The 25,449-nt window shown below is 35.8% G+C and overlaps 1 protein-coding gene across 3 annotated transcripts in view; it reads left to right on the top strand.

The window, feature by feature from the left end:
• The window catches only part of KCNH7 (potassium voltage-gated channel subfamily H member 7), a 236,445-nt gene that overhangs the window by 159,668 nt on the left and 51,328 nt on the right, over positions 1 to 25,449 (top strand). For all 3 annotated transcript variants that reach the window (XM_086751371.1, XM_086751370.1, XM_086751372.1), the window contains 2 exons: positions 2,001 to 2,215; positions 23,587 to 24,012. In XM_086751371.1, coding sequence (XP_086607497.1) covers positions 2,001 to 2,215; positions 23,587 to 24,012 — 641 coding nt within the window. The remainder of the gene's footprint in view (positions 1 to 2,000; positions 2,216 to 23,586; positions 24,013 to 25,449) is intronic.

The following is a 25,449-nucleotide window of genomic DNA, read 5'->3' as shown; positions in this document are numbered from 1 at the left end:
CTTTTTCTTCTTCTTGCTATGAGACTATATCAAAGGTCCACTAGCTGTCAAGTACAGCTCACTTGAGCTAGTAATGTCTTTCAATTAATTACCATTATCAACGAGGTACATATATACCTTTCACCACTTTCTAGAGTAAAAGAAAGTGGATAAATAAAGCAAGGTTTTATTCTCATGTGCAATTAACTGAAGTCTAGTATTACACGCTAGGGCACGAGTCTTAGGTAGCAAAGGAGAGAGTAATTCCCTTTGAAATAGAAGCAATAAAAGATTTAAATCCCGGAAAGTAAAACTTCAATGCAATTTAAGCATCTATAAAGTTAATATTAAAAAAAAAAAAACCCTTATGTACTATCTAATCATGGATTTGCCTAAGCTTCCTTAGTTTCCTCTTACCTTTGGGTTCCTTAGATATCAAGAATCTTGTTCATCTGACATCTGACAAATGGCTCCAACATGATACCTCATTCATGTCTAAGCCTACTCACATTTAAAAACTATGAATTGCTACAGCTATGTAGGGAAGTAGAGCTGAAAAACTGCAGTCTGACCATACACATGTAGCATAATATCCTGATTAGCCAGATTAGCCATTTCACTGATTTGTGAGGAGATTGTGAGCCCTGATTTATACTGAAGACCATTTTTTATCAGAAAGACTGATTTTGTGGTTTAGTGGTTAGGGCACTCACACAGAAATTTTGGTTTATCTAACATCAAATGATCATTGGACAAAATACATTGGACAAAAATCTTTAGAGCAGAACCGCTGGATTGATCTCTCCTAGAGGAGCACCTGAACTGTTAGTCAGGAGCACTGTATCCTCCCCTGTCGTCTTGAATTCCTTTCTACACAGTGGTACAATTTGAAATGGAGTAGTAGACAATTTCTATCTCCAGCCCAGATTAACAAATAATTAGCAGAATTAAGGAGGTAGAAAGTATGTGTATAAATCCTTTTAAGTTAAGAAAGTAAATTAAAAGTCTGGTTCTTCTGCAAGCATTCTTTTTTTTTTATTAAATTCATAACTAGAACTAGCTCTTGTTGTCTAAACATATTTATATTTCTTTCTTACAATATTATTCTCACAAATAAATTTTCCTTACTATGAATATTTTTGGTGTCTGGACCAACTTTATGATGACAGTACAAAATAAGTATACTCATCTGTTATATTGCTTTCTTGTTGTACAAAGAACTCTGTCCAATATTGAAAGAATAATTATGATGGATATGTACCTCATGAAGGATACAAACTCCATATTTTTTATCTGCCATGATGCACTAAAGTAGTATAAGATGTTTAAGTGTATATTAAATACTCCATTAATATTCTACATATGGGTATCTCTATTGTTTTCAATATTTTGTTGGTAATGACATTTGAAGAAATACATTTTGTGAGTTTGTGATACTTCAGAATTAAAGGCTGTTAGGGCAAACTTAGGTTAATATTTCCATTGATTAAGTATGGAGTTACTTGATGAGTCAGTAGGGGTAGAGCAGGGATCTAGTCAATCTCATATTTACCAAAAGGCACTTTTGAACTATCATATAACCGTGAGCAACAGTACAATGTGATAACAGACCCTTTGCTCAGACTAGACACTCTTGTATAATCATATGTTCTATTTCTGCTTTTATAAACAAATGAGAATATAGTCTTTACATTCAGCCAGAATTATAATGGAGCATACCAGCATACCCAGTAACATGAAAACAAGTAAGGATGGGTGCATTATGTACTTTGCAATCCATTGACTTTATAAAAAATATCGGGGTCTATAGGTAAAGGAAATTTCATATTTACATCTAATACTAAATTTGATTCTTATTAGCAATAGAGTTATTTTAAAAAATGTAGATAATTTTTACTATTAACAAGTAGTACAGTGAAAAATAGATTTTAACTACACTTTTAACATATCCCATTTAAACATTAATGTTAACTTATTTCTCTGCATTTGTCAAATACTGAATATGTGTTCTGATTTTTCAGGACCTTTTAATCATATCAAGTCAAGTCTGTTGGGATCCACATCGGATTCAAATCTCAACAAATACAGTACAATCAACAAAATTCCTCAACTCACGCTGAACTTTTCAGATATCAAAAGTGAAAAAAAATCTTCATCTCCTCCTTCTTCGGAGAAAGCTATTATTGCACCTAAGGTGAAAGACCGAACGCACAATGTAACAGAGAAGGTGACCCAGGTAAGGTAATACCCACCATTTTAGTTCCTTTTCAGTTTTGTGGAGCCAGTTATCAGTGTATTCAGTAGATTCATAGTCTTTTCATGAATGATTTGGCTGTCTCCAAGACAATTTGAAGGGTTTGAGCTGCTACTTACTTTACCTCCAATTCCATTGCACATCAGGTAGTTTACAATGTTAGATGATACTGCTAACAAATAAAACTTTTCAGCTCTCTATTTTTCAATGGAAAAAAGCTGTAGTGTGCACCAAGTGCCGCAAATAAGTCCACTAATTTCAGTGATTCCTGGCAGTCGTAAATGTTAGTTTCATTCTTTTTTCTTTTTCTCAGCTTTATGAATTGCTGATTAGTGCAAGGCACAACAGGATAACAAATGGTAGGTGATTGTGGCACTGGTATAGGCTTCATAGTTATGTCTTGTAATTTCTGTTCCTGTTTTTTGGCTTTTCGTAATACTCTTTCTTGTGGGTATCTTTTCCATATGTGTACATCAAAAAGGCTGTCAAAATAAAAAGCAAAAAGCAAATACCTTTGTATTGGATGTATGATCTGTTCTGTCGTATTTGAGAATGAGTCATACAATTGAAACAAAGCTGAAAACAATTCAAGATAGCATATTTCTGCACTGTAAGAGGGATACAGTGCCTTTTGAAGGCAATAGAAGTTTTCAGCTAAATTCAGTATTAATATTACACTTGTGTTGTAATGTCACATGGAGATCAGCGAGGATAGGCTACCAATGTGCAACACACTGGGAAAAAAACATTAAGAGATTAAAATATCGCAAATAACTTATATAGTCTTAGTAAGCAGAGAGTTGGTCCTTAAAGGCCCATCCACTGACAGACTGAAAGAGGTTAGACGTGTTTTGTATTAGAATGCAGATAGAGATCCCATAAGGAAGATCTTGCTAAGGGTAGCTTTTGACTCACTGCTGACCTGCCTTCCATAGACAAAACTGCAGCTTCTTTACATTGGTACTATGCCAGATATTATCCATGCTCCTACTCCCTTTGGTGGATTTAAAAAGGAATGTACTGTACACCCTCCTAGAGGAATATAGATAAAAGTTCTGTTAGTTCTGTCTTGAGATCAGTTAGTGCGTCAAAAGTAATTGGATTTTTATCTTTCATATATTTTGGCTTTGATAGCTAATTTGAATTTGCAACCATTGTACTTTCTTCCTTGGTCAGTTGTGAAAGATTTCATCTCTTCTGAATCCATTTTGATATCTTTTAAATTATTCATAGTAGTTATAGATAGAAATCTTTTCACAGACAATATGGCAAAAATTCAAGTTACATTAAAAAGACTGATTTTTATAAGTTATGTAAGCATAAGTCAAGCTTGATTGGTTTTTTCAAAATTCCGACTGGCTAATTAGTGCCAGAGTGCTAAGTTCCCGTGTACTAATGCCACTCTTATGGAGAAAAAGAAAAAAAAAAAATTAAATCTATATTTATTCTCCAAACTTAGATATTTTGAAAAGGTCCAATAGAAATGGCTTGGAGCAACTAAACCTTTCAGGAACATTGATGTTAACTAAATTCAAAATTAAATTTGAAATGCTCTATAAAATCTTTACACTTCACAAAATACTTAAAATTTAATTTGGCATTGGTTTATGTCCTTTTCTAGAACTAGCTCAAGCAATGTGCAGAGTACAATTTGTGTACTTTGATGATACACCGTTCATCATAATTGGAAACAATTCCCCACAACTCTTCCTTCCTCTCTTGTTATATTCAGTTATCAATGTTGTTAGTTGCTGCTACAACCTAAACTCTAGGATCAGGTACAGGGAGAAAGAGAAAGGAGGTATAAATAAATGTATGTCTACGGAATTTGATTATCAGATATCTACTTAGCTAGTTATTAATAAAATGATTAGAAATAGACATTTAGAAGATGAAAGTGGCTGCTTTTATTCATGTTTATGTTTCTAATCCCCAGTGATTTCAATATGTTTTAGAAGAGATCGCACTTTGAAGGTTCCACTGCATATCTGTCTGTATCTTTAAAAATCTCTTTGTAACACTTGTCATAGGCCCATAGATCCATTTTGTATCTGCAGAAGAGTGGAAAAGTGGTTTTGGAAGTTTTGAGCACAATCTGTAGAATAGAATATGACAGAAACATCAGATGATATAATTAGGATATACTCACGCTGGCAAAGTCCTCTGATACGTAAATTTGTAAAACAGCATAAAAAATGTACAGAGGGCAATATGACCTATTTAATCTATGGGACAAGATCAGTAAAAGGGTGAATGAGTATAAAATGGCCATGGTAAGTTAAAAAATCACCCTTAATCAGAGTAGTGACATTCTGAAATAGTCTTCTGATAAAGAAAATTAGGACAGGAATTCCAAATGTCTTTAGACAGAGTCTGAGAATTGCAATAAAGGGATAGATAACATGATTTGCTTTTCTGGGATTGCAGGACTTGGTGACATGGAAAACCACTTCCTGTCACATATTGCAGCATCCAAACATCCCTCCATCCCTCTCTTTGTACTCCTCATTGTGTACCTCTTTCTTTCCTTTCCTCAGCTTTGCTGAGAAATTTAGTCCTTCTGCTATAACCCAACATTTCCACTACTGTTGCTCTTCTTACTGTGCACCTCAAAATATAGAGACATGGACTCTGGTATGCACCACACTAAGGTGAGCCTCACGGTTGGATCACTGCACTCTGGATTCTTTCTCATGCATCAATATTATCAAACCAAGTATCAGCATCACAGGATAGAAGAACAAGTTCTTCTTTCCAGGGATAACAGTTGTATAACTTCTATCATGTCCACAAGCTGGAGAAGTAATTCAGGTAGTGAAGATAGTGAAAAAGGAGAGTATGGCTCATTGCTACCTTCACAAGGTAAAAGAAGAATAATGAATAAAATAAATAAATGAATCATGGCCATTGTGTTTAGAGGAAGTAATACAGTTTCAGCAAGCATTTGAAGAGTGAGATGCTTTAGCAGTAAGATTTTAGTGGAATAAATTAGGAGCAGACGGGAGAATAAAGTTTAGAAAATAAATTCAGAAGGAACAGAAGATGTTGTGGGACTGTGTTGATACTTTGAGTGAAAAATATGAACTTTGAAATGCATGTGGAAAAAACATCATTCCACTTCAGATTTTAATAAATAAATAAATGAATAAATGAAATCCTCAGCATCTTGCCTTTTAAGTAATACAAATAAATTAATCTCTCAAAAAGAGCTATTGTCTTACTACTTAACAGGAGTGTTCAGGATATTAAGTAGAGATTAATGTTGCCTTAAGATATAGCTTGCAGGGAATTGCTGCACATGTGGTGATCCTGAATAGGTAGACTTCCTTTTCACATGGGTTTCTGCTGACCAAAACTCCTTGTGTAATGCAGAGTAGCATAACATCTTGACGCCTGTTTCTAGATAACATTAACTTTTACTGAGAGCAATAGCCCAGTAATAGCTGCCAGATAGCCCTTATTGAAAAGCTGGCATTGCCCTATCCCAATGTAGATATTTGTCACTTAATTTAAATTTAAATTTCCATTCCACTTTACTAAAAGGGTTGGGGTTTTTTATGTTTCATGTTATAATTTCTGGCGGTACTAAGCTAGACTTTCTTCTAGAAGTGTCTCGGTTTACTTTTTTTCATTCATTTTTCTTGACAATCTGTTCAGGGGGACAGTCCAATTTCTGCCCTCTTTCGCACTGACAGGTTCAGTTGGGGTCCTGTCACTGATTGTTAGAAAGAGACAAGTCTCCCCAGAGGCACAAAAAGTAGACTTTTATTAAAGAAAGCAGTGGGGCAAAAATTTGATATCTGTCCCAGAACATTTTTGTTGAATTCATAAAGGGGACTTCTGGCCTTAAAATTACAGCATGTAGAGGTACAACAGTAACAGATTTTATCTTTTGTTTAAATAGTGATTTATTTTAAATCTTCTTAAACATTCAGTTTCCACTGATGTATGTCTCCAAAGCTGCTAATTCTGTTGTGAACACTTACAGCAGCATGAAGATCAGAAAAGTCCTATCCTATTTTCAAAAGTACCTATCCTTATTTTCAAATAAAAGAGAGAATTCCTGAATACCCATGGATTAACACTGGCAACAAACAATGATTGGCCCAGTTTATAAACTTATAAATTACTGATCTTGTGTTGTTTGAGAAAAACTGTTTTGTGGCCCCTGATCATTAATGTTCAGAGATTATTGATCCCTTTGAAATTCATCAGTCTGTTGAGATATAGCATGTGGTTGAAAGACCCAAAATATATTTGTTGTTTATGATTTGTCTCAATAATTGGCTTGCAGGAAAGTAAAACTCCATGATCTTTAAACTTCTTGTAAATAATACTTTTCAAAACAGTTTCGTCATCCACACACCGGTACAAAATAGATATACCCAAACTGGTTATATGGCTCATCAAATGATAAATATATATCTTGACGGGCTACACGGTTGATTGGAAGATTGCAATCTGGTTTGCAGACATGCTGAATACCCACAGCTTTTCTGAAAGTGGAGCTTTTGGTGAAGGGGGAGTCATGTATGAAGTGACAGACCTTGTAGTTTCACTGTATGTTTTTGTAATCTGGCCAGACTTTATTCTGTCATCCCCAAAAGATTAAGAAATAAGTAACAATATCCCCCAAAGCCAATCTCAGCTGTTGATATAAAAAGAACTATTATATGATCATGACTTCAAACTGACCTTCAGTTTTTCAGGCGAAAAGAATACTAGCAGCATCTAGAACAGAGAGGGGCAACACAAGACCTAAAAATAAATCAAATTATTGAGCTATGCACTTTCAGCAGTCTGGTTCAGCTGACACGCTGTGCTGTTTACAACATCATGCAATAACTCATACACAAACAACATTTCAAAGCTGTTCTTTTTGGAACGAAAGCTGATATAAAGCAGAAAATTCTGAATTAAGAGGAAATAATTCTGATATATCTTCCAATTATACAGCAAAGCACACATATAATAATGAAATCGGAGGGCAAGCAGAGCCAACATTCCCTAGTTACTCTATGGAAAGTTTAAATTATTGGTTTCTGCTGAAGTGAGAATCTTCTTTTTCCTATTATATAACCAATTGACAAAGCTTACACAGGAATTATTCCCTTTGTATACAATCATACTTACCACCCTCATGCAATACAATTTCATCTTTTATTGTCATTATATAATTAGGCTTCATAAGAACTACAGATGTAATTATAGAAATAGTATGAATTTGTGTAATTTCATTATCATTTACAAAGTGTGACACACTGTGTGTGAAAAGAAGATAAGTGGAGAACATAATGGTGATGGCAAAACCAATAAAAACACTCCAGTATCAGGGTAGTCATTTATATCTGTGCAAAGGTGTCACCAAAACTGGAGAGCTGGCTCTTTTGCACCAGAGCAAGTAGCTGTACAAAGTGCAGAAAATAAAGCCCACTGTTTGATCAGTTTCAGAAGAAATCTAGCATTTTTCATTGGAATTACTTGCTATTGCATCAAGTAATAAAATGGCAAATACAGTTACAGATTCACAGCAATTGTGAAAGACAAAATATTCCTTCCTTCCAGTAGAGCCTCTTCTCTTTGTGACAGCTGAATAGGCTAAGGCGTCTGAACTGTTGCAGTGTTTTGAGAAGATTTCACAACATATGGTAGAAACGGAGCAGTCGGAAAGCCCAGCTGCTTTGAAGCTTGTAACCTGGATGCATCCTTTATTAGTCCATGTCCTTCCGCCAAGATCTACTCTTCTGAAAAAGGGATTGCCTAATTTTTGCTGAGTTGGGAAAAAGTATCCAGTATCTTCTATGAATTACAATTTTGAGTAATCAATGTTTTGTGTAATCTCTTTGTTGTTACTGCCTTGAACCAAATACTCAGTGATCTGTTCTGTAATGCTAACATGGAATGAAAAATGTTATTTTTTTAGATCATTTTTCAAAGCAACATTCTTCTTATGATGCTAATATGTGGGGGGGAAATAGGCAGACACAGGCTTTCAGATTGCATTGTAGTTTGTTCTGAAAATAATGAATTTTATTATATGTTGAGGGTATAAGAACTAATGCCCTACAAAGCAAGTAAAACTGATCAAAACCAAGGTGTAGGCAGCACTTAGGCAAACCTAATTTCTCTAGGCTAAAGCTCTAAACCCCCAAACTCCTACTTCATGGTTGATAGACTTCAGAAGTTTCTAAACTTGGTAGGTTATTCAGTTAAAACCAACAGTTCTGAGACTCCCCAGAACTGTCCCACCATGAACTGCAAGAAGTCAAGCCCCTGCTTAGCCTTTGTGAAGCCCCTCTGAGATCCAGAGAACTGGCAGAGTCCTCTGATCCACTTGGCATGCACAGCTTGAAATAGTACCTTTCACAGATGCAGTCAGAGCTACCTTAAAACAGCCATGAAAGGAGTCAGTCTCTCTTTTACGTAACCTTGGAACCACACAAAAATATAGTGTGGAAGAGACCTCTAGAGGCCATCTAGTCCAACCTCCTACTCAAAACAGTCGTAACTTCAAAGTTAGATCAGAGTCAGGTGGTTACCACGTTAACTCAGGAAACAGTTTCTATATTTAGGACAGCATAAGCATATATTTTCCCGGAGAAAATCAGTCAGCGATAGACAGCAATAGCAGCTGGTGTGTGGAAAGAGGGAGGGAAGGGGCAGAAAACTGTGGATCTCACGGGCCAGAAAGAGCTGGAGTTTTACAAGGAACATTGCTGGTGTAGCTGACATTTAGGGTACTCACTTAGAAAGAGGCAGTCCTGGGTTGTAGTCCCAGAGTATTTTGCCTGTTACTTGTCTTACATAAATGACCATCTGTTAAAAAATTCACAGAAATAACCCAGGGCACTAGGGACTCAGACTCAGGACTCCTTCCCTTCCTGAGTGCCCTTACCCTCAAATGATCTGCATTCCGAACTCTGTTCTAGGTCCAGACACCTCACATGTACACACTGTAGTACCAGTGTTGGATCCAGCCAAAAATGTAGTAACCTGGGCAGGCAATATTTAGCATTTACCTGAAATTACATATTCACTTTAGAGTGAGTAATTTTCATCAGACAAAAAAAATGCAGGTATGTTCAGCTAAGAATTTAATATTCAGTTCTTGCAAGTAATGAGTTTCACTTTTAGCGTAATACTAATACACAAAGTGAAAAACAGGTGCATCATTTGAAAGATTAACTTTTCAAGGAAATAGTTAAGTTCCCACACATCACTGATGAGAGAAATTGATGAATAAACTAAACGTAAGAGAAGAAAGTTCCTGCAGTTTGCAGCTAGTAAGGTGATGATGTAACGTGATAATTAAAAAGTAGTTATCTTTTACTACTGATTAGAAACCAGGTGGCCTTACATATATAAAGCAGCAAGACTATTATTCTTTTGGCTTGGGCAGGAGGTAGGAGAGAAGCATGTGGATTGGTTGGTTTTGATGTATTGTCAGCTGAGGAAAATATTTTCAGGTTAGGGCTTGGGATTTTCTTCATCGGATTAGAAACAATAAGAAAAAGCAAAGACCATTAAACCCAGTCAGCAGAGTATGATTGTTGAATTCTGAATGCCCTCAAAATTAATAAGCCAAATGAGAAGGTCATTCTTCTCATCTGTCATGTGTTAGAACTTGGATAATGCTTTCAGCTGTAACTGGTAACAGGATCAAGAGAGAAGTGCATACCCAGAATAGTTCAGAGATTTTGCTTTTTTAAAAAGAAAAAAAGGAGGAACACTCCTTAGATTATATTGAAATACCAATAAAATCGCAGTAAAGGAAAAATCAGGAATCAGCTGTATGAATCAAAAATCAAAGAGTAATTGAATCCCAAATAAGTTTATGAAATGGTGTGCTAATTAATGCGGTAACATAGTTGCAAAGCATTCATTAAGCATTATGGGAGGTAGAGGTGATACTGAGCATAAAATTAATGCGCATAACAGAACAAAAATCTCTAGAAAATATTTACTAAAAGTGGCTACTTTGGGCCATCTACAGTGTAGAAATATACTATAAAATTCAAATCTATCTGAAATAAAGTACCTAGATTTTATGAATATTTAGTTGATATTCATAATTCACAGAGAACTCAAAGAATTTCTTCTTCCTGATGTCAGGGTGGCCTTGCATTAGATTTATCTTAAGTCTGTTTTTCTTTGACAGTTGAATAAATCTTTCATTGTAGCACATGGTGGAATTGTCTTTAAGGTACTTTATGTGTATTTTCAATCATAAGTTTTTTATGCAAAGAATTGCGAATTTTACTTTAAGGCAGCATCTTTTTAAAAATTAACATTGCAGTAACTACATTTCATTTAGTATCTTGAAAGCTGGCATGAGAAGGTATGTTTAGCTCCAGACAGCCTGTTCAGAATACTACGACTAATAAATGAGAAACATTTATTAAATGGAAAAAAAAAGTTCTTCATTTCACAGCATTGCATTTTTTTCTAATCTAAGTATCCATCATCTTTGAAAATGTTCCACTTTCTAAATGAATTCTATTAATTATGAAGAAACCTACTCTTTTTTAACAAAAGAACTGCTGTATAGTATGGTCTCACATCTGTACCAATCTGTTCTGTTTAGAGAAGTTTAGTTTCACAAGGTTTGTAGGTGGGTTAACAATGGAATACTGTAACTGAAGGAGAGTAACACTTCTTGCTGCAGCTTCGTCTCAGATGATGTTAGTTGCTGGGTTTGGAAATGAGCAAGAAATCAGTGCCTGTGGCTCATGATCATCCTGTAGAACTTGTTGGAGGCCGGATAAGTTATTTTGATTAATTTTGTTAGAAAAGCATGTGGACTGCAGCCTCCTTCCAAGTTTTCAAATAAAGCTTGAAAAGTAAGTTTTGTATAGGATAGTAATTTCCAGGTATATTATGCTGTATTTTCTTTCTTCTTTACACCTACAATATCAAGTGAGCTAAGGAAACTGCAATAGTGCATGACCCATTCTGCAGTTTACAAAGTGTAATAAATTAGTCTGATACATTAGTCAATATATCTAGAAAACAAAGAACATTAAGAACCTTAAAGCTTACAGTCAGGCTTTTATCATAGCCATTTTTTCCACTGGATTGTGCTTTTGATGCCTCAATCATACCTATCATCAGTCCTAGTACCAAAAAGATTCCCAAATCTCCCATAAATAAAATGTCTTGTTCTCTCCTGAACCTGAGCTTCATTTAGCACAACACAGATGAAGTAGATCTTTTCAAGGAGTTATTTTTGGCACACTAATGCTGTGCTATCATTTTTGTAAGAATATCAGAGTAGCTGGTGAAGAATCATCTTGAAGGTCCTACCATGTCTTGCCACATTTCCCCAAAACCAAAATTATTTTACATTGGAAAAACAGAAAAATGTCTAATGTAAGATCCAGCTACTGACTGAGGAAAGGCAAGTTTGTCTGCTCCGCGCTCCGTGGTCACAACTCCACCCTTTTTCTCTGCCTAACCAGTATGAATTCGATGGATAGCTCTAGAAGTCTGGATCATGCTTTTGTACAGTGGTTTTGCTAGTGAAATGTGATTTGTATCATCATGTTGTGTGTACATGTGTATGCAATCTGTTCCATCTCCCCTTGCCAAATGGCTTTTTGGTTGGAATGTTACTGACCAAATTTGGTAGAGGGTTGGGTAATGCACTAAACATTCCTACACGTAATGTGAAGAGAGGAACCTGGGCAGAACACTAAAACTAAATGTTTCCTTTAAGAGAACCAGGTTGGCATCTGCTCATTAAGCATAAACACTAGAGAGCCACAGGGAGATGAACATTTCTAAATTAAGCTTTTCCCCAGCTACCAAAGTAGTTTCAATTCCAGTTCACACCTTTTTAAACACTAAGGGATCTAACTACAAAATGCAAATTTTCTAGAAACTAAAGCTTATTTTGCTGATTATGGAGAAAGTATTTACCATGAAATTGAAGGTTAAACTTAAATATGAATGTGTGCATAAGGATCTTTTCTCCATTTCTCCTTTATTCCTGACAGTCAGTAAGTACTGTAATCATAGAACCAAACTATGTCTGTAGCTGCTTCATTTTCACTCCATGCACTTCACATATTCTTACAACTTTTATACTCTTCTTTAGCTATATCAAATTGTTTGGCAGCTAGCAAACTGGTCTAAATGGATAATAATGGAAGATTCATTTTTTATAAATATTGTGAGGAAGATGAGATAACATCAACAAGCACAAAATCTACTTTGTCGTCTTGTCATGCCATGAACAAATGACAGAAAATATCTTTTAGGTGACTGGAAAATATAGCAATAATTTAAGCCCTTTTTGCAAATGTGACCCTTGACATTTTGTTGTCAGACATAGAAATGTTTGTTAACAGCTTAGTGTTGCCAGAAGAGTAATGAATAACTCACAAATTCTTTAACATTTTGAAGGATAGCATCTTCTGTCTTCTGAAATGACAGCTCATAATGAATTTTAAAGCAGAGGGCTACACAACTTTTAATACATATTCTGGCATTGACATTTTCTAAAAATAGTCAGTTGTTAATATCTCCATCTTTGATAATCTGTATATTACTAATTTAAGATTTAACGTTTAGTAAAGCACACTCAATAAATCTATATGCTTCTAAGTGTTGCTGTGATGATACATTACCCACTAATATGAAAGTAATTACATACTGACTGGCAGGAAGAGGCTCCTGAGGTTTAAGATCTATAAGCCATTTCTTAATTTTTTTTATGGAAAATAATGGATAGAAAATGAACTATGAAAATACTTTCTCTCAATATCTGTCTTCATGAGAAAATAAATGATAGGTTAGAAATAGTGAGTTTTGTAAATTATTACATGTATTGAAATTTGGCGAACCAATTTTGTTTGACAGTAACATCCACAGAAATACTATTTCCATGAAACCCGCACAATTTTACTGAATAAATGTGAGAAGGCAGATATTCTACTGCTCTAATCTCATGGCATACATAACTTTCCTTGAGAATTTGAAAATTTTGAGTTACTGTGTATTTAAATATCTTTAGCTGAATAGATATACCTCATTGTCTTATGAAAATGTGACACTTCATGGCCTTGATCCTTTAAAGCACTCAGCACTCCCAGGAAGTCCCAGTGCTCTCAAATCCAAGTCAGATTTGAAAGTTTTCATCATCACCAAGAAAGTGTGCTACCCTATCAAATGGAGACTAATTGGACAACATTTCTTGAGGAATCTTTGTAAATCTTTAAGACCAGGAACAGTTTTGTAATTCTCTTCATATGGAAGGTCAAGTTACTTGATAATAAGGCCTGCCTTTTTGCTTTCTATTGCTGTGTGAGTTCTCTGATGTAATATTACATTTCTGGAGATTTCTGTATTCACAGATGTCATTACATTTATATCATGCAAGCACTAGTGAGTGTCCAGTAATTGTTCAGTACAGCTGCTATAATTTCAAGGCATCAAGCCAATCACTATATGCAAATAAGTTATGTCGCTGATGGATATATATACTGTGTGGGTGTGGGTTTCAGCCATGGGATCAGATCTTCAGTTTGTTCTCTGTTTCATCATACATTTTCGATTACATGATGTAAAATATTATTATTGCTTATCTAAATACCATGTTCATGAGTATAATGAAATGTATTTTAATGACAGCTCTAAATAGAAAATATGGAGACCACAGCAGAAAGATATACAGAGATAATTTTTAATTCTAAAAATACTAAAATACAAATTTATGATACACAAAAGGAGAAACATCAAGTAAAAGCTTTCCTGCTCTTCAAGCTGATCCTTATATATCTACCCCCTTTTACAATTATACACTTTAATTCACATATTTGTATAATTTTTCAAAAGTGTCTCCTAAAAGACCTTCCATTTCCAGCTCAAATGCAGCTTGCTATCACAATGTCATTAACATTTGAAACTATGGAAGACTTAAAAGTTAAAACTTCAGCCAACATGAACAGCAAAAAGCTATGTTAACCCTGTTGGCGCCATATTACTTGCTCAGTGTTGTTTCCCACAAGCCTTCCCAGCGAAGGCTGGAAAACAGCATTTCTCTCCTCTCTTGGAGGAAAAAAGCAATTTGAAACAGGTGTTTTGAGGTAGGCTTAAGATGACAGTCTGTCCATCTAAAGGGCTTGCAGCTTCAGCTACACAAATTGTACACATTACAGTGCAGGAGATTAAAGAGGAATCAGAGCACCAGAAAGCATGCATGCAGGTAGCTAAATATTCAGCTGTACCAGTGAATATCAAAAACCAAAAGATGGAATTGTAACTAAACTACCTAAAGCAGAGACAGAGCAATTCAACTAGCATAAAAATTCAACCAAGTCACAGCAGCAGTGTTACACTCATAGCTGCACAAGACCTTTTTAAATCAATGTCAATCTCTATTCCTTGTGGATTTTCTAATATCAAATTAGCAATTTTTATGGCAATATATTAAGAGGTTATGTCTAGGTCTCAGTTAGAATTTTTCTTAAAATTTAACACCACCAAACAGCATTAACATTCAACTTCACAGAAGTTTTGGACATTTATTGTAAAGATTACTTAACACTAGATCAAATAGATTCCACATACAACTTAAAACTTACTAATTTTTTTCTTCTTTCGCACTATCTCATTGCCTACCAAATTGCAGCACCCCCAGAATATTAATTTACTGAATATCCAAAAACCTTCGCAGTGCTTCTGCATCTCAGTTAGGCTGAGAATGCCACAAAGTCTGTCTTCGACTGACTCAGAAAAGCTTCATTCAGTGGTAGATTGACTGCTGGAACAAAATTTTTCAAGTATGCTCACATAAGCCTTGAGTTTTTCAGGTTCAGCCATTAATAACAAAAGTGCTGTTTCAGTGCCTACCTAAAATTACACTTAGTGAATATGTGGGCATAGTCCAAAAAAAAAAAAATTCTATTGTTCTATTTCTGACCTTACAAACAAAGAAATATTGAGCTCATTGTTTAAATAAGAAAGGTTTATATCCTCTTGTATCTGAAGTCCCAAATGGGAAACATATAGGACAGGCAAGGGCAAGTCATATTTTCACACAGCAGCAAATTTGCTTTAACAAAAGCTTAACTTTAAAACTATGGAGGCCATTAAAACACGATAAGACCTCATGAGTATACTTCAAACTATCTGATAGAGAAAGGTAAGCATCAGCTTTAGATACAAATTATCATACTATATAATTTCAAAGCATTTAATACAGACAAAAGAGTAAAACAAGAAAACAAGTATTAACATCCCCCACCATTAGTATTTCTTGGTTAAGAAGATGGGTTTTAATACCTGTCCTTTGAAAAACATGTAGAAATGTCTTTTACATGTAAAAATGCCTTTTAATGCTCATGTGTGAAAGCAGTATATAATGCTGTGTTTGGAGGGCGCACTAAATCAAAAGCACTTCAGCTTTCTTTCTGTACTGGTATAATCTTAATATTTGTTCATGTCACCATCAAGGAAGATGAGCATCAGGATGACTAAATAAAAAACACCTTTATAGTCTTCTGAGGAATTAGGTAACGCCTACCATCAGAGAGCAAATGTTGATTTAATCTCCATTTTCTCAGTAATACTTGTGTAATATTTATTTTTAGGTCTTTTTAGGTTCAGAGATCTCTTTAGGAGGCCCAGTCTGTAGAGGTCTCAAGGTAATGGTATGAATAGAGAAGAAAAGGGAAGAGATGTCCTTGCTAGTTATAGCTTGGTAGCTTCAGTAGAACTAATACACAGGAGAAAAGAGCCAGGAGAGGTTACATCAAGAGAAGAGAGTTCCACAAATCTAATAAAATCTCCAATGCAAAATCATATCCTCTTTTAAAGCTGAAATAAAGCTGCTTCACTTTTTGAACTGTGCTATCATTCAGACTTATGGTCCGAATCTATGGTCATTATTATACGAATATGGATTTAGCTTCTGTGTCTGCTTCACGTTTCTCATTTATTTTGTTTTCAAGATTTAAGGGAGTTTGGATAAGTTTGGCAGTGTTCATTCTGCACCATAAGCTGCATCACAGGGCAAACAGGAATAATAACTTAGCTTTACTCTAACTTAGGAGATGCTACCTTCCTTGATTTCCTTGTCACCGACAATAAACTTGTACAGAGTTAAAAATACTGCTGAAATTGTTTTTTAAATCCAAATAGCTTTTCATTTAAAAAAAAAAATACTTAGAGGTCATTGAGATTAACCTAGCCTAATAATCTATGGAAACACCCTATAAAAATAAGAAGGGTATGAATGTTCTCATGTCACATTTTGCCTATGTTCTTCGAGAAAATAGAATTAGGTTTGCGTGGCAAGGGTTTGGTAGCGGGAGGCTACCAAACCAAGCCGCAGGGGTGGCTTCTGTGAGAAGCTGCTAGAAGCTTCCCCTCTGTCCAACAGAGAAAATGCCAACCTGCTCCAAGACAGACCCGCTGCTGTCCAAAGCTGAGCCCATCCGTGACACTGGTAGCACCTCTGTGATGACATATTTAAGAAGTGGGGGGAAAAAACCTACACCACAACCTGCAGCCAGAGAGAGGAGTGAGAATGTGTGAGAGAAACAATTCTGCAGACACCCAGGTCAGTGAAGAAGGAGGGGGAGGAGATGTTCCAGGTGCCAGAGCAGAGATTCCCCTGCAGCCTGTGGTGCAGCCCATGGTGAAGCCGTCTGTGCCCCTGCTGCTCGTGGAGGCCCATGGAGGAGAAGAGATCCACCTGCAGCCTATGGAGGACCCCACACAATACCAGGTGGATGCCTGAAGAAGGCTGTGACCCCAGGGGAAGCCCATGCAGGAGCAGGCTCCTGGCAGGGCCTGTGGACCCGTGGAGAGAGGAGTCCACACTGGAGCAGGTTTGTTGGCAGGACTTACGACCCTGTGAGGGACACACATTGGAGCAGTCTATTCCTGAAGGACTGCATCCCGTGGAAAGGACCCATGCTGGAGCAGTTCGTGAAGAACTGCAGCCCGTGGGACGGACTCACACTGGAGCAGTTTGTGGAGGACTGTCTCTCATGGGAGGGACCCCAGGCTGGAGCAGGGGAAGAGTGCGAGAGGTCCTCCTTCTGAGGAGGAAGGAGCATCCGAAACAGTGTGTGATGAACTGACCACAGTACCCATTCCCATCCCCCTGTGTTGCTGGAGGGAAAGAGGTAGAGAATTTGGGAATAAAGTTAAGCCTGGGAAGAAGGGAGGAGTAGGGGGAAGGTGTTTTAAGATTCATTTTTATTTCTCATTATCCTACTCTAATTTGATTGGTAACAGATTATATTAGTTTCCCCAAGCTGAGTCTGTTTTGCCCATGTTGGTAATTAGTGAATGATCTCTTCATGTCTCTGTATCTTGACCCACGAGTCTTTCATTACATTTTTTCTCCCCAGCTGAAGGGAGTGACAGAGTGGCTTCGGTGGGCACCTGGCGTTCAGCCAGGGTCAATCCACCACAGTCTTTTACATTTCATTAATGCAGTCACCTTCCACTGTTACACTCAGATAATGAGTATGAATGATTTTGGCTTTCTGATGCAACTTTGAAATATATTTGGAGTAGAAGATCTGAAAAGTCAAAAGTTCTTCCGAATTCCTTCCCTTACTTTTGACCAGCTACGATAATGTCTATAACAGAATTAACCTGGTTCCATTATCATACTGTTTACATTTTCATGTAAATTTTGTATCTTGGCAGCTGAATACACTTTATACAATGAGAAATTTTAAAGTTTCTTTAATCTCTACTTGTAATAAAGATATCAAAGTCTCTCAGAATACAAGGAGCTGGCATGTTCCTAGGTTGGCTACAGCTTCCCTGACTTAAAGATGCAGGAGTGATCATGCGTTCATCTGTCAGGGCTGTGCGCAGCAGTCTTGTTGGACTGAGCCCAGCAAGATATTGGCAAAATAGTATTTTTTCATGTCGTATTGCATTTCCTAGAAATAAATCATTTTAACATTGTATTTCAATGAAGGGACTGGTAGCATCTTCCATAATTTTACACAAGATGTTTTACGGGTGAGATAAATGCTTATTTTAAAGTCCTTAGGTAATTTGGGACTATGTTTATTGTTTCAGCTTTATTAAATATTTACGAAATTCTCTTAACATGAAAGATGCTATGCAAGAGCTTACCTTGTTAGTACAAGATTTACTTTAATTCATCTGTGGCAAAAGCAGCAGTGACAAAACAGTATTTAATACTTAATATAACTACATCATTTAAATATACAGTTCGCATGAGACACACTTTGTCATGAGACATAAGAGAGTATTTTTCTGAAGAGCTAATTTATTAAGCTTTGCACCCGTCAAACCAAACTTCCACATCTGCCTTTTGTGTACATATAGTCTGTATCCATCTACTTTACAACTGTTGGGTTTCCTCCCACCCTATATATCTATTTTGCCACCTGTAAATGATACTCTTTGTTAAAATTTCCCAGATGTGCGGTAGTTCTGTTCACGATGAAAGGTCTTACCTAGATTGTGAATATGCTACATGTGTTTGTGTGAGTATACATTAATCGTGTATCTGCTGTGTGCTTGGAAATATACAGCACAAAAATATTGTGAATTCTTAGCAAAAGTGCAAAAGATCCAGTGCTTTCTGAGTAAGTTGCTTATAGCATCTTGTCCATGCGATCACAATATGCTCACAGAATGAGCGCAGTGCTTCTTGAAGGCATCTGGCATGCTTTCTGGTTGTTCTCCATGTTCATGTCTTTAGTTGCCTGAAGAGCCATGGCCCAGAATGTAGTAACCCTACCCCTCACTTTCTCTCATGCACTGCTAGAATAGCTAGCAAACCATACTGTAAATCCAAGCAGTGGTTGGACAGAAGTATTTCTTTAACAATTCATAGTACTATTCATAACAGATGGCTTATCATTTATTATTTCTTTTATGATTTATTAATACACTCTTATGCTTCTTTACTTTTTTCCTCGTTCTTTGGTTTTTAGTGCATGCATTTGCATTCTTTAATAAATTTAGACTGAAAATGCCTCACAACAAAGCTTATGAATATACATGTGATACATAGCAATATGGGTCTCTCAGAGTCTCTTGAAATTGTACCATTTGCGTAATAGATAACAAAAACAACGTGTTTTCATGCAGGAAATAAAAATAAACTGGAAAGTGTCACCATTAAGTTATAAATTCAAAATTAAAAGGAAAAGATGACAATTATTTGTGTGAATTAATCTTAAAAAGAATCAACTAAATTTAGAGGAGTAAGAATAATTATAACTCATTGCTGTTGTATAACAGCTTCTATGAATGCTTTCCACTCATTATCTTTTGCAAGAGGCTTTCAATTCAGTAGGTAAATATTATTCTGTCTACTTGACAGAAGCTAGAAAGGTTAAATGTCAGTTTGCTTAAGATCACTGAGAAACTCAGTGTCAGAGACCGGAGTATAATTCTCAGATCGTCCAACATATTGCCTAGCATTTTGCCTACATATTCTATTTTATGAAAGAAATTGTACAGGGATGAATCTTTGTGTTTCTCTAAGAAGTGTTAAACAGTGTTACTGCATCTGGTGCTGCAGAGCCTATAACAAGAGTCCCCTCACAAACCACTTTTCCAGTGAACCATAGGGCCAATGTGCTGCAAAGCACATCAGCCCAGCTTGGCTCAGCACTTCACTAAGAAACACTATGCAGAACGAGGTCTTTTGAACACAATACAGGGCAGAAATGTTACCCAGTACCAGGCAGGTTTTCTTGAGGGGAAAGGTGTTAGAACTGTCAAAAAAAAAGGTAGCACCACAAAAAGTGCAACCCAGTTTAAAATTATAAAGGCTTACTGAATCTTATTTTTTAATTATCACCTAATAGTACTTCTAGTACACACACTTCCTTTCTCCTTCTGCAGTCATTAATAAATTTTCATTCTTCTTAAATATATTTTCTTTCAATTGCAGTGAACTACGGTTATCTTTGAGAAACTAAAAGCTACTGAACACTTCGCAAAGATGAATCAATCTAAAACTGTGTGAATTTATGACAGTTACTTTGATCTCACTCCATATTTTTCTGGGTGTCTGACTGCAGCCCTTCTATAATAAGTGCTGCCTCGAACTTGTGATCTTAGAAACTGAACACATAAACGTAAAAAGAGCAAAAGATGGTCACCAACCCTATCTGTGTGAAACACCTGAAGCAAGATTCTCAGAGTCAAAAAATATGTTGGAATGAAGAGTCTTCTAACTTGCAGCAGTGCTGATTTAACAGTGAATGCGATAAACAGGAACACCCAGGAGAAGTTGAATTTTAGATCAGAGGTCCTTACTCAAAGGCAAAATACAATACAGTTTATTTAACTTTGACATTTTCTCATTATAAATAGAATAAATCTTACCACCTAATACTGCTTGTTAAACACACCAGTTATAAATACATTCCTGCTTTCACCAGCAAAACCAGTTTGAGATGGTATTTCATCAAGGTTGAATATCCCTGAATTTTTTTAAGAAAAAAACCCATTGCAGCTGGTATGACTTTTGCTACTTAGCATTATAGTCTTCTCTTCAGTAAGGTGTGAGGAAGCTTGACTTTCTCATCATGTCATGTGCCAAGGTTCAGAGACTTTTTGACACTGCAATACTTTAGTCTTGTCCTAGTGTTGCTACTTACTCTTAAAAACATTTCATTCCCTAAGCACTTATTTTACAATCCAAACTATAAGGAATGTTTCACTGTCGAGAAGAGATAAGTTAATAAAATCTCTTTTCACTAACAGTGAATTTCTCAGCATCTATTTTAAGCAAGTGGAAATAGAAAAGGTCTTTTGAGTGGATTGCAAAGTACATTGAAGTCTTCCATCTAGATAAGATGTCCAAGATTGGCCAACACCTGTACCCAAGCCTTGCAAGGTTGTCACACAACAGCAAAAGGATAAATTCACCTCATATTCAATCAATCTCTATTGAAACTGCCAAAATAAAGCCAATAATATGTTTTCTCTTTTTTATGTACGTGCAACTGTGATTTTTTTATTTGAGAAACAAACTCCCATCTTCTTTCTCTTGATCCAAAATCAAGATAATAGTTACGTATGAACTATATAGTTACGTATGAATGTTTGTTTTCACTTCCCATTGCATGGGCGTAAGTAATGTAGAAATCTATCACATTGTGTGTATTTAAGAAACTCACAACTCGCAACCATCACTCAGCCTCTCCTGTTGCATATATTTAAATAACTAGCATTAAAAAGTTGGATCCATTTCTGCTATGATTACTTTTATATTGCTCTTTCCTCATTTTGTTCTATTGACATTTTGGTTTTTGTAGTCTTCAGTTTCACCAAACTCAGTCTAAACCAACCTAGGAATAAATGTAACTAAAATGAGAATAGGAGCCAGATTTCAGGGCAATAAGTCCAATTTACATTATGTGTTGCTCTGAAGTGAAGCACACTGTCTGGAATTTTCAACCAACTGCAAGAAACATGTGAAATAAGCTTTACTGTTATCGTTGTTTAATCCATTTCCTTCATTGTCTGAAAATCCAGCAGAACGCTGATATAAATTTCTTAAGTAGCATCTCCCTTGCCACATATAGTCACACTGCTCTCAAATACTAGGAAAACATTCTTGTCAACTCACTAGGTGGGGGTCTGAAAGTGTTAAGACTGCTTAAGAGACTAAGCAATGCCTGTGTTTCAGCTTGCTGTCAGCGAGTGTGTTTAATGCATTAAAAAATAGCTAGCACCATTAGTTAAGTGCAAGTCCTAGTTACAATGTAAAAAATAGATGAAGAGCCTCTACCATCACCTCAGCATGGTGCTTAATGGCTGCTTGAAGATACCATATAATCTTTTGGATGGCTTAATCGTTTCTTTCTTTATAGTTCAAAGGAGAAGAGTGGTTATTAGCCCTGGTGTTCTCACAACATTTTCAGAGTAGAACTTCACTGAATAAGAAGTGTCACTTAGATTACTGAGGATAGGATCTCAGGTTTATACAACACTTGCTGTTAAACAGAAAGGAGTGTGCTGACCCTTATAATCTTATAAAATTATGTTTGAGGAGAATGAAGTTCCTCAATCTTGAACAAGCTGAAATCTCAAATCCCAAACTACTTACTGCTAAACAAAAAGCAAACAAAAGTGGACAATGTTGCTGACAAGGTATTTCTCCTTCCAGTCATTATTTCATTTCAGTATAATTATTCCTTTTAATTACTTTTGAAAGGTCTGATTTTCTAAACAGCATTGTTTTTAATTAGCAGGCGGATATGGAATAAGTGGAAGTAACTGGTGGAAAATGAGTATAAGATTTCTTGAATATGTCACTTGCCCAAATGGGTGGAAACTGAAGGTTGCCACCATCTGATGTTTGTTCACTGGTCTGTGTAAAACGAAGTGGTGATCTGAGTCCCATAGGATTTAGAGAGCACTTACAGCACAGAAGGCAATAATTAGCATCATTTCTGACAGTCTCTATAACTACGCCAAGCATTGAATAGAGACAAAAATGTAATTTACCTTCTTATCCTTAAAGGTTTTGTTCCTTCATGTCAGTGTTCAGTCAGACCGGAGGAGCACCCAAAGGAAATTCATTTTATCTGGTGCCCACGCTATGCTTGTTCTTTGCAACAAAGCAAACATTTCAGCTTCTAGAGCCAGCAAATCAAGCAGTGCATACAAACATAATCCCCTCCAAATAAAATTGAAATCCAATTTATATAACATCAACAGATAAAAAATCCAGACTTGTAAAGGAATGATAACAAGCTTTAGGCAATGACAAAAGTAGAAGTGAAGCAAAAGGCAATACTTCTGTGGTACCCTTCTTTAGCTGTACTAGAACTATAGCCTCAGTTAAGTATTTCTGTCCATGAAAGTTTTCCACACCACCAAACTCAAAGTGGAGATAGCTGTCAAGGACACTCACATCTTTCTCTATCTTTTTTTATTTCTGGTTGCCTAAACATTTTCTAGTGAGTGTAGACTCCTTTGAGGTGAATTTAAGCCAATGATAGTATGCTTTGGGAGAAGAACATTACATCACTGCAAGAAAAGCCATTCACTGGTCAGGAACAGGCTGGCAAAGTTACCATGTGATAAGTAAATGAATTTGATGACATGTTTAATTATGCAGATTTTGTGGACCAGATATGCTACTTAGTGGTTGCTACAGGGAACAAGAATCAATCTACAGTGTAAAATTGTCAATGAATCTATTGCACCTGGCAAAAATAATGAATTTCACAGAAATTTCAGTTGCCAAAACACCGAGTAATTGAAGCTTAATCCTCAAAACTACACTAAAGTACTTTTTAAGTTTGTCCTGTATTTGCTAAATTTACTGAAAGTAGGAATAGATATATTGCCTGATTATTGACATGGTGTATTTCTTATTCTAGGTTCTATCTTTAGGAGCTGATGTCCTACCAGAATATAAACTCCAGACACCTCGCATCAACAAGTTTACTATATTGCACTATAGTCCTTTCAAGGCTGTCTGGGACTGGCTGATTTTGTTGCTGGTAATATACACCGCCATATTCACCCCTTACTCTGCTGCCTTCCTTCTGAATGATAGTGAGGAACGGAAGAGGAGAGAGTGTGGATATTCTTGCAGCCCATTGAATGTTGTAGACTTAATTGTGGATATTATGTTTATCATTGACATTCTAATAAACTTCAGAACAACATATGTAAACCAGAATGAAGAAGTGGTAAGTGATCCAGCAAAAATAGCAATTCACTACTTCAAAGGCTGGTTCCTAATTGACATGGTTGCTGCAATACCTTTTGACCTGCTGATTTTTGGCTCTGGCTCTGAAGAGGTAAGCCTAAATGAATATGAAATCTTAAATCTTGGGTTTTGACTTTACTACAATAATCTGTATATCCTAATATATTTTTTGCTTGTCAATTAATAGGTTGTTTAGTTGTTCCACCTCATCTTTTAAAGTTAGACTAAAATTAAATCTTTCTTAGTAGAATAATGCAGAATATTAGCTTTCATTGACAGGAGAAGTTGAAAGAGTCAACTAGTATTTTTCAATTATACCATATTTGATGCTATCTTTACAAATAGTGAAACAAATATAGCATGTATGAAGAATTTGTTCAAATTTATTTAATTTATTTTATTTTAAAACTGCTCCTTTGATTTGGTTCTTGCTTTGTAAAAACTGCTCATAAAGCATGTAACTGTTGTGTTGGCATTAAAGCATTAATACAAATTTTCTGTGTTCAAAATCTTTAGATTGGATGTTTACTCAGTGTAAAACAGATTAGTTGTAGTGTAAACCATACTAGTTAACAAAAATATTTGGCTGTTGCCTATTTTATGAAGAATATTGACTACCAAAAGAAAGAAAAAAGATGATATGGCATTAATCTTGCCAGACATGACTAATATCCTTACCTTATCTGTACAATAGGTTAAAAATTGTTCAATATGTGCATCCAAAAATTACCCAAAGGTGTATGAAACATGCGCTGTGTTCTGGATGCCTGACCCAGTTCTGCCTCCTGCCAAAGAATTTTATTTATTTTAAGAAGAGCTAAAGTTCTAATATATTTTTTTATGAAAAGTGACCTGACAAGTAGAGAATTGAAGGGTTTTGTGATGCATAAAATGCAGCAGTTTAAAAAAATAAAGCAACAAACCAAGCAAAATATGATCCATTCACTTTTCAAAGGACACAAGTACATTTCTTAAAATTACCATTTTGCACATATTGACATAAGGGAAACAGACAGTTTTGTCAACCATATGTGAATCTCATTAATTGAGAAGAGAAAGGTGAAAACTACGAATTAATCAGCAGCCTTTAGCATGAAAATTTACTGATCTGACTGTATGCCTCTGTGTCACGATACAGAGAATGCAAAAACATTCATTTTAAAATTAATTTCTTTTTATTGAAGTCATATGCTGTGATGGTAAATATTTTTATGTCCACCCTTAAAAGCCTGATCTGAATTCTGAGCATACTCTAGCTAGCCTCACAAATTACAGGTAAACTTAATTATATATGCCTTTAAGGGTCAGTATAAAACAACTGGCAAATACCTACATGTACCTTGAGATTCTTGTGAGCATATTTAATCTTAAAAATTTCAGAAGGAGGATGAATATCAGTCATCTTTTTCTTAAACTTTATATAATGAAAATGTTTTCCTGTCTCCTGTCCTTCTGAAAAATCATTGTAGTAATGTGATCTAGTAATGTGATTCAGCAGTCATAGAAATTAATAGTACCATTCCTAATC

The sequence above is a fragment of the Chlamydotis macqueenii genome, chromosome 6 (genome assembly GCF_036417535.1).
Source record: "Chlamydotis macqueenii isolate bChlMac1 chromosome 6, bChlMac1.mat, whole genome shotgun sequence".
NCBI classification, from domain to species: Eukaryota; Metazoa; Chordata; class Aves; order Otidiformes; family Otididae; genus Chlamydotis; species Chlamydotis macqueenii.
Note: the sequence above shows the minus strand (reverse complement) of the source record. Positions and strands in the feature narration are given on the sequence as shown.